The 11288-nt window shown below is 30.5% G+C and overlaps 1 protein-coding gene across 1 annotated transcript; it reads right to left on the bottom strand.

Annotated features, from left to right (window-relative positions):
• Positions 1–819: 819 nt before the first annotated feature.
• Positions 820–7710, bottom strand: LOC145595190 (bidirectional sugar transporter SWEET4-like). The gene is made up of 6 exons (XM_081651570.1): positions 7600–7710; positions 6022–6058; positions 5379–5595; positions 3386–3547; positions 1615–1734; positions 820–1010 (listed from the first exon to the last, which is right to left on the bottom strand). Exons 1-6 carry the CDS (start codon positions 7643–7645, stop codon positions 867–869), a joined length of 726 nt encoding a protein of 241 aa, XP_081507696.1. The 5' UTR covers positions 7646–7710; the 3' UTR covers positions 820–866.
• Between the last annotated feature and the right edge of the window lie 3578 nt (positions 7711–11288).

Here is an 11288-nt window from a genome sequence, read left to right as displayed (position 1 = left end):
TATTCATTAAGGGGGAGAAAATACGCGACGTACTCTTGGCCTCGATCATGATTTTGTCCTACATTGGGTTTTCGGGGTAAAGTTTTTAATGAGGCATCACCTCGAGCATATAATAAAGAATGTACTCTTATTACTTCATTAATTAGGTTCTCATCCCACATGATTTTTTTTTTCTATTAAGGTTTAATGTCGTGGCACAATATACCCAAGGAGGAGTATTATAAAATATTGTGTGGATGTCCATTATACTCCTTGTATTATTCTGGAATATTTTGTATCAAGGGTTTATTGTTATCAAACCAAACCCTACTTATATTGTAAGTATATAGATACCCCCGATCATATGGAAAAAATGTATACCCAAATTGATTCTCTCCCAATCTCTCATGTTTCTCCTTATTTCACAACAATATCTAACTATTTTGTTAGTTTCACAACAATTCTCCTATGCCTCAAACTTAACAAGCACCACTTCTTTAAAATTGGCGAAATTTGGTGGCAAAACAAATCCCTACCTTCCCCCCACCCCTGTCTTTAATTTGTCTACCCTTACCCTCTTTCTTTCATCTTTCCCCCTCTTATGCCTTCAATCTTACTATCTAAAATCTTGTTAATTAGTTTAATTTCATGCCTTAATTCCCCTTCAATTCTAGGGAAAAAGATACAATAACAAAGTATAAAAAGCACTAATGTCAAGGGAATTTATTATTCCATATGAAAGCTAGCTTGTAGTTTGTTAATAAGTAACTCAACCAAAACACACACTTACAAAGTAAAAGTATTAAAGTGATTTAAATGTTTCTATGTATTTGTTGGACAATGACTAAATATAGTACAAGGAATGAAACATGTATGAATAGTTCAAGCTAAGCTCGTAAATTGTCATTTGAAGACATTTGAATGACTTGATTTGGCTTCTTGTCATCTTTTGCTTGTTTAGTAGTTTTGTAATAACATGCATACAGAATTAGTTGAGCAGCACCTGATATTGCTCCAAGTCCGTTTGGGATCTACAATACACGAGAATAACCGGAAATATGATGACAATGATTGATAATGCAAATTAGGTAGAGAAATTTTTTTTTTACATTAAGTTGTACTTTTCAAATTTTTTTTATTAAGGGAAACACAATTCCGACATTAATTAATGTAAATTTATTTATTTATATATTGACAAAGAATGTAAATTTATTAAAGGCTTCTTTGGTATCACTACGAATTAACTTGGGTTTGTTTCCTTTCAAAAAAAAAAAAATGGTGGGGGGGATTTTTTTTCATAATTTGATCAAAGGAAAGTACTTTAAGGCATGTTCTCATAACTTTATTTTTATTTAACTACACTTACTAAACTGAATTTAATTATATTTCATCTTTACATCTATTGGTTTTTATTAAATTAAGATATTTCATTGTACAAAACTTATATTTAATGACTTATTTTCTTAAGGTGAATAGAACATGGCCTAATATTTAATATTAATTCCAAGAGTTTCCCACAAATATATCGCCAATAATATTCTTTAAATAATTATTACATAAGACATTTTAATTTTCTATTCATGCAAAAAATAAAAAATAAAATAAAAATAAAAGGGAGGGTGTGAAATGACTTACGAGGATCCATTGATCAAGTGGAAGAAACGCATAAATTGTCCATATAACACCATTTGCAAAATTGCCAACTGAAAGACAAAACGGCATGTATTCCACACTTTTCATCTTAATCACTTTGCCCTGTCCAAAATAATTAGTCCATACAATGGTTACTTTCAAGATTTTTATCAGCTATACTTATTCTCTCTCTAATTTTTTGCCCCATTGTGTAAATATGAGTCAAAACTTTAAAATCTTTAAATACCCTTGAAGCATGTTAGGTTGGAGTGTTTTTTTAATTGGAAAACGGGTTTTATCAAATCATAACTGTTACCAAGTATTTGGTTAAAAGGTTTTGATAACAATTACCATTACCTTTCAATTGCCATTACTTAAAGGTAATAGTTTCCACCCATTATTACCACTTTAAAACTTAAGTTAACAATTACCCTTACTCTTCTCAAACACAAATAAAGGAAGATAGGTTTAAGTGATTATATTAAATGATTAAACCAAACAAATGGAAGGTAAGAGTTAAATGATTCCTTTCCTCCCACTTATCTGTTTCCTTTCCACTCCATTTCTACTAGTCATACCAAACGCCTCCTTAATCTAGATAGCTATAAGAAATAAACATATACAAATGTATGATCTTGTTTGATTCCTATCATTATATTTTTTTATTAATATCTAGTTTTTATAACTTTTACACTTATGAAAATGAAAATAAAATGGTTTTTAGACATGTCATGAAGATCATGAAAAGTCAAATGAAGCAAATATTAGGGATGGAGAGTGTTGAAAAATAGACCTTCCAAGTGTCACCACATGTAAGTGTCCCACATTGGTTGAAGAATAGAGAGTTGATTACTTTATAAGGTTAAGAGGCTACTCCTCCTATTATTGCCATATATATGGTTTGGGATTGAATCTCCTTTGAACTTGTGAAGTGGACTCTTTCTCTCTCTCTTGGTTTGCAGGTAATCTTGTAAAGTGGACTCTCCTTTTAAAGTTTTTTTCTTTCTTTCTTTTTTTATTTTTTATTTTTTATTTTTTATTTTTTTTTTTTTTTTTTGGGGCAAAGTACCTCATTTTAATATTTTAGAAACATAATCCTATTCAAACCCACTATTACTTTTTAATAATTTCTTTTTCTCTCACAACCCTCGTCAAAAAAAAATATATATATATATATAATAATTAAACCCAATATATTTTCTATTATAATTTTTAACACCCTATCCTATTATGTGCCGATTAATTTATCTAAAACTATATGCCAGTCACACCTAGCTAAGGCCCCGCGCACCCTGATTTTCAGCACTTGGCCCCATTTTTAGAGCCCAATGTTCATATTTGTGGACATGGCACAACTTTTAAGCTCACAAGTTCTAGTCCTCACCCCCTTCTCACATTCATTAGTTAAGCTTGCTAATTAATTCACTAATGAATTAAAATAAGTACTACATATGTAGATGTCGAATAAATTAGTTGGCTAAAGTTTTGAAAGTGAATTTTTTTTTTTTTTTTTTTTTGTTCACCCTAACTATGGGCTAATTCAAATCCAGGATTTAGTCTTGAGTGGTTAGGTTCCAACTTCCTCCTAATCACTATTGTTGTCGAGGATCAAATACATCACCACCCTTATGACTCTCTTTACATTAAATAAATAAATAAATAAAATATGATGAGTGCGCCAAGGCCAAGCGGCCAAAGCTCTAAACACATAGGTATTGAATAAAAAAGAGCAAATAAAATCAAAGTTTCATTGGCCAAAGTAAATTGGACATACCATAATTGTGAGGGGTGAAACATACATTCCCAAACAAAATATCACACAAAGAATCCCCACGAAGAAAGTCCTCTTTTGTGTTGTATGGAAACATAACATTGTGATTATAACCACAACTGCCATGAAAGTTAATTCCACTGCAATCCATCGGAGAACCTTCAACTGAATTTTAAACATGAAAAATACAATATGTTAATGGGATTCAAAATTATAATTAACTATATATTGCATTAATTTAATTAAAAGACAATTTATAACAAGTTCATTGAAATATTTACCAACTTGCTTTACTTGCCTCATTTGGTAAAAGTTTTTTGTTTTTTTTATTATTATTATTTTTTTAAAAAATCATATGTATATCATATAATGAATAAAAAAAATGGACAAACTATTATAATCCTGATAATATTGAAAACTTAAAACCAAAAACGATCACGAACACAGTGGTGGTTATTTGTAATGTTACACATATAGTTTAGGATTGTAATATTGTGAGGCCTATACAATTAAATCAGTTTCCTCATTTTTTTTTATCACGTTTGTTAATGTATGTATTCAATCGTTAAAAACTTTAATTATTCATACATAAAATTTATATAATAAAATGATATTTTATGATTAAATCTAACAAGATCCTACATAACTCTGTTTTAAAAAAGATGATAAAAGTAATATTCATAAATAGTGGAAAATATCAAAGTGCGTGAACTAATTTCAAATATAGCATGTAATTATGCTATTGTACTACTACTATACAATTAGTTTCCTCATTTTTTATCACGTTTGTTAATACATGTATTCAACTGTAATTTTTTTTATTATTTATAAATAAAATTGATGTAATAAACTGATATTTTGAGATTAAATATTGTAAATAATCTAACGAAATCCTACATAACTTTGTTTTACAAAAAGTCACAAAGCCTGAGAGAAGGTGGTTTACCCTGTGGCAAGTAAAATTTATAATTAGTGTCAAACATAAAATCGCATCAAGTAATTTAAAATAGAACATGTAATTAATTATATTATTGTACTACTACTACATTTAAGATAGGGAAACATTCTCGTCAAAAAAAAAAAAAAAAAAAAAAAGATAGGGAAACATTAATTATTGCGGTGCATTATTTTTATAAATCCAGACCGTTATGTCATTTTCATATACCAAACATACAATTATAATTGATAGGCAGTGACTTTCCATTTCATAATTATAATTGCACGAGTGAAGTTACTAAACTTGGCTAGCTACAATATATTGCATGGTCAAAAATGTGGTGGCATCGGTGTCAAATGTTCGATCTTGCCATACGATAACTTTATGCTAAAAGATAAAATTAATCACAAAAAAAACATCTACCCACTAGTTATTACTTAAAGAGCTTTGTAGATTGCCGTTTATTGTAAAGAATGCTCTATTAAAATCTAAAATGAAAATAATAGCAAAAATGTTTAAATTAACTTAGAGCTAAAGTAAAAATTTCATGATTAATAAAGTTGAGAGTTTCAACACATTATACTCCCTCTATCGCTTTTTATTTGCATCATGGTGCCATATTATATAAGAGCTTTATTAGTCATATGGTGCACTTCGTGCAAATAAAAAGGGGCGATGGGAGTGTAAAATACCCAACATCATCAATAAGCATTATGCCCTTGTTGACACGTGCAACACAACTTACGTGCAATTGTACATGAGGCGCTAAGGTATTTGCAAATACATATCAAACCTACATTAATACTTCCTCATAAGGTAAGTATTGTCCCACACACAGTGATATTATGTCACATACATGGGCATGCGTGTGAAATTGTGAATGCACACGTACACCATGTAATCGTCCATAAGGTGTTAAGGCTTGTGTTGTCCTACAAACACGGGTACGTGTAATGTGGGATGCATTGGTGTCGCGTCGTGACACGTAACACGTGTGTGAGTGTACAGGTAGACGATACATACAAATACAAGCGTACATAAGTGTTGAGATAGACTTACCCGATTATGCTTATCTGCGTAGATGAAGAAAACAAGAAGAAAGATGATCTCAAGAGCAAGGCCAATGCCATTAGTTGTAACAACAAGAAGGCTTTTTGGATGGACAAATGGCATTCCATAAAACACCCATAACATGCAATTCATTGTTGTGGCTAAGTATGGGTCTGGCTTATATTGCTCCACCGATTTTTTCTTGTATATTTGTATAAATGTTGGCCTGTTCATAATGAAATAAATACTCAAGAATTTATTAATAATAATAATAATATTAAAGAAATTTTGTCAAAAACCACCTTTTAAATCTTTAATTTTTGTGAGCCTTTAAAAATAAAATATTGTAAAAAACAACTCAATTAAATTAATGTTGTAATTCACCACCCATTGCAAGAAAATGAGCTTCGAATATTAACAATTCAATGTCATTTGTTCTGTTGGTGGCAAATTGCAACAAAAAATTCACATTAGGTGGTTTTTTACAACATTTTTTTATAAAATGGTTTTTTAAGGTAGTTTTTCGTAAAATCCTTATATAATGATAATATTAAAACATCTTATACGTATTATTCAACGAAAAAAGGTTGTTCAATTTGTCATGATATATTGTTATTTTAGGAATTGGGGTGTAGGTGAAAATAAAACTTACGTTGGTGAAGCAAAGAGGAAGACGGAAATAACATTTCCTGGCATATGTAAATAAGATAAAAATTCATGTCAAAAAAATAATGTTAATTTAGAAAAGAAGTAAACAATCATCCTTGTATTGTCATACATATACAAATGAAGAATAATTGTATATTCAACTCTTACCGTTACCTATACTAGCAAGGAAGAGTCAAAATTGAAACTTGAAAACATTAAACAAACCAATTCATTATTTTGTTATGCATTTCTAAATTATCATTTACCAATTTCGGGTTGCATATATCATTATTAAGAAAAGCTTTTATAAAAATCCATATGTTTGGTGCATAATTAAAGTTTTGTATGATAATAAGGTTTAAATAGAATTTTATTTCCTATTGTTTTCATATACGGTAGGATATACTCAATGATGATATTTATTCTCCACAAAAGCTAAGGGAATTAATTCCTCCATTAGGGAGAAAATCATCTGTCCCATAATTTGTGTTCCATTGGTGTTCAACTAAATATGATTGGTTCTAAAAATATTTATTTGTCTTTTAAAATTTGAGAAGTGGGACCTTGTAATTATTACAACCAATGATATTAAGTGGAACACAAATGAAACATGAAAAATGGGACAGAGAATTAGCTATATATTATTCCATTTTTCATTTTTTTGTGGAAAGTTTAGTCATGTAAATTATTATTCCAGCTCTCGTGAAAAGTTTAAAGTAATATAAATTCTTACCTCTTTCATTTTAACTTTGTATGTCAACCAAACAATTAATCAATTATTTAATTCGTTCCTAAAATTCCACAATTTTTTCATTAGATACGTAGTGCCTATAATATATGAAAACAGTAGAAATAAATAAAAAAAAAATGAGAAAACAACTACGAGTAATAATAAGCTGTAATATATACGACGACTCTCTTAGCTTTCTAAGCCATTGCATGTCCAGAAAAATATAAGAGTCGGTCTTTGCAGGTACACATATGTTGATGACATGGCAACTTTTTGTCTTTTCTCACTCTAACAAACATACAACCTTCGTTTCACTTTTTTTTTTTTTTTTTTTTTTGACAAGGGTTTCACATCGATTATATGTGCACAAAAAGACCATGATTGTAACACTCACATACACACAACCTTCGTTCTCATTATTCTAGCAAACATACAACATTTAGTAAACATTAGACAAAGGATAGTGAGTATTACAATCATGGACTTACAAAAAGAAGGTGTTGGATGTAGTAAGAAATAAAGATGGTGTAAATAGCTGGATAAAGTAAAAAAGAGTGAGTGCAAATTAAAGGTGTGAAAGTCATGTGCCAAGAGGAGTAAGATAGTAAAAAGACATGCCAAAAAGACAAATAATGTTTTTTTTTTTGACAGGACAAATAATGTTAATATCACTATGAAACACATGTATAGTATCTATCTTAATATTGGTAAACGAGTCCTTCAAATTAGATTTAAATAATTTTAAGATTAACCAACTACTTTAATATTTAGAAGTTGAACAAAGCTAAAAAAAAAAAATAAAAAAAAATAAAAACTTTTAGCTAGTAAGATATGGAGTTTGATGAACATTACCAATAACTCCTACAACGTTCCTTGCGATAAGTAGAGAGTGCTTCATCTTGCAAGACAAAGATAGAAAAAAGGGAAAAGAAAGTGAAGATAGAAAGTAAGAGAGAGTTATAGATAGTGAAGGAAAATGATAGTGGTAGAGCTCAATAATGGTTATGCTAGAAATTTATACGTAGTATATATATATAAGACGAAATGAGCAAGTTCAACTACAAAACATAGATAAGCATAACTTTACAAGTAATAACATGCATAAGGAAATAAAGTTTGGTGCACACTGTTGTTAGTGCTCCTACCTTTATACAAGGTACTATTTTGATCTATCTTCTTTTATCTTCTTAAACCTAAATGTCGTGTGTTTGTTTGACAACAAAAAAAAAATGAATGATTTATGGAATTTTAGAAGCAAATATATTGATTAGCTGTTTGGTTGACAACAAAAGGGTAAAAATATATGGATGAAGCAAAACTTTATCAGACTTTCTCCGTTATTTTTCTTTTTTTTTTTCGGAAAACACTTTCTAAGAAATTGATTTTCTCCTTTTCCATTGTTTGGTCGATAAAGATGAAAAACAATTTTCCTAAATGTAGTGTATAATATTTCTTTCAAAAGTGGAAATATCTATACTAATATATTAAAAGGCGCTGCTAAAAACGTCTTTGTGCCACGAAGACCACGCCACGTCACCTACTTCATCTCTTATTATGCCACATCTTCACTACTCAATCAGCTAGAATATTGCTTCATATAAAAAAAATGATGATAAGGGGTTTTGAACACTTAACATCTAAGCCAATCATAAACTATGTTATCAATATAAAAAAAAAAGTATTTAATTGATAATTACAAGGTCTAATTAAAAGTAGCAAGCGGTGCAACGCCCGAGCTATACACTAGTTTAAATTTTTTAAAAAAGGGCATCATGTCACATTTTCTTACTTACTCCTTACATCGCTTATGCCTTACCTCACATCTCCTCCATCTCCTCCCTTACACTCTTATTCATCCTCTACATATTTTTTCTAGTAAGAAAACAAACAACGGAAAATTATTTTGATAATTATGCTTATCATTGAAATTTTCTTTTTATGAAAAATATGTTCAATAATTATTTTCTGTTAAAACAAACGGAGTCTAAACTTTCCACAGAGAATGAAATAATATACTCTTATCTCCCCCTTATTACCAACTCCCCTCTTCCCCATTCATGAGAATTCAATTTGTTGTCAACCAATCAAATCAAGAGATATAACTACTTTCCACATAACACGAGATATTTCCTATGTGTATTTATTTTTCATGTCGACCAACAAGTTAGCTATTGAACATATATGCTAGCTAGGCTCCAGGTTGAGCTATCCATATCTTTTATGAGCTCAGCCACCTTATATATGAGTGAATACAAAACACTTGATTAATTTGGTTGTAACTAACACGTCTATCTTATTCATTATTTCCCGTCCAAAAAAAAAAAAAATTACGCACCAGTTACCAATTTTAATCGATTTTAATGGAGAAGGTTTGGCGCATAGCTCCTATATATGCAAACATTGCTCATCGGATGACAATATAGTAATAAAGTTGAAGTTATCAAGTACCATTTATTAGGTAAATAGTACCATTAAATGTTATGTGGTATAAATATTCTGCTAATAGTACAAATAAGTATGGTACATCAAAATATTATAATACTGTAAGATAAATAATACTAGTAAGACATAATGGTACAATATGCATGCATAATAGTACAAAAAATGTAGCACTGTAACCATAAAAAGTATCATTCGGAATGTCAAATGACTTATTGATCTTGTAAATTTACATTTTTACCCACCTATATGCAAATATATATATAGGGACTATGCGACTAGTAGGACCCGATTTTAACTGATTGTGAAAAACTGATAATCATTATTTAAGAAAAAAAAATATTTTATTAGAATTGTCTTATTGCACATTATCAAATTAATTTATTTTTTCGGTTTTTGGTCAGAAACTACCAATAAAACCTAGAATTTGTGAGAAACTACCTAATATAATAAATATTGTACAAACTACTTTTAAAAGGTAAAATATTATAAAACACTATCTTTTGCAGGAAATCCACCGTTGATCTAATTTTTCATCGTTGACCCACTATGAAACGCCATAAAGGCCAAAACCTCCACTCATGCACTTTCAACTCCAAAACCAACATAAGTTGCTTGAAATTGCCTCCACCGAGCCAAAACTACCCTCCAACCCCAAGGTGAGCGCTTTTAGCTAGGGGTGTTTGTCGGTGGGTCAACACAGAAAAATTGGTCAATGGTGAAAATCCGGCTAAAGGTAGTAGGGCTGTGCACGGTGCGGTTTGGAGCGGTTTGGATCTCAAACCGCACCAAACCGCAAAATTGCGGTTTCTGATTTTTTCAAACCGCACCAAACCGCAATTCTATACAAACCGCACCAAACCGTATTGATACGGTTTGGTGCGGTGCGGTTTGCGGTTTTTCCATAATTTTTTTACCTCACAAATAATGATTATTTGCTAATCTTTTGTTATGAATTTTTCACTTGGAAACTGTACAACTATGCAAATAATTCAATAGTAGTGCTTTACTTTAATGTTAATAGTGACCCAGTGACATGTCAAGGCAAACATGAAGCAAAACCATTAAGTAAACCACTCCATTACAACTCCAAAGCACAAGAAACGGAGAGTAATAAGAAAGGAAAACTTTGGTTTTCTTAATAATGACCCACACAAGTCAGTACATATAAATACAATATAAGAGTCTTCTTTCCATATAAGAGACTTTGCATTAAATTGCGGTTTGCGGTGCGGTTTGGTTTGAAATTTTTTTGAAACCGCACCAAACCGCAAAACCGCGGTTTGGTCAAATTTAAAAACCGCACCGTAATTTCCAAATCGCAAACCGCACCAAACCGCAAAATTGCGGTTTGGTTTGCGGTTTGGTGCGGTTTAGACCGTACTCTGCACAGCCCTAAAAGGTAGTCTTTGACAACATTTAAACTATTATTAGGTAGTTTTTTACAATATTTTTTATATTAGGTAGTTTCTGACGTTCTGACCAAATAAAAAAAAAATCATTTTTCTTAATATAAGTTTTACATACTAATAGTTATTATATATAGTAATATTAATGGTTAAGTTATGCAATGTGAAAAATAGAAAATGTACAACAATATGCCCTTTGTTTTTTAAGTTCCCTATTGGCACTTTTTACACTATTCATTTGACCCACGACTTTGACCAATGTTTGTGAATTATAAATTAAAAAATAATTAATCATTGTGGGTACTTATTTAAATCGTCACAATAAATAAATCATTAATATTCAACTCTCGTAATTTATACTTATTGGTAATTAAATATATTGTTGGTAAAACTTCCGATCTTGTTGAGCCCAACAAACCCACATGTGAAAGAGTTGTCCCACATTGAAAGAGTGAAAAAATAAATGATATATTGGGATGTGTATCCCCCGTTGAATAAAAGAGAAAGTTATGTCAGCTTTATAAGGCTAAGGGGCTACTCCCCTCATTGACATATGGTTTTGAGGTAGAAACTCCTTGGACTTGTAAAGTGGACACTTGTGGCTGGTGTGGCCCAGACCCATTTAGTTGAGTTGTGATCTGGTTAGTATAATGGACAACTTACATGTAAGGGGGAGTGTTGAGCTTATAAGGC

Source organism: Chenopodium album, chromosome 19, assembly GCF_948465745.1.
Source record: "Chenopodium album chromosome 19, dcCheAlbu1.1, whole genome shotgun sequence".
NCBI classification, from domain to species: domain Eukaryota; kingdom Viridiplantae; phylum Streptophyta; class Magnoliopsida; order Caryophyllales; family Amaranthaceae; genus Chenopodium; species Chenopodium album.
The sequence above is the reverse complement of the archived record's forward strand: the minus strand, read 5'-3'. Positions and strand labels throughout refer to the sequence as shown.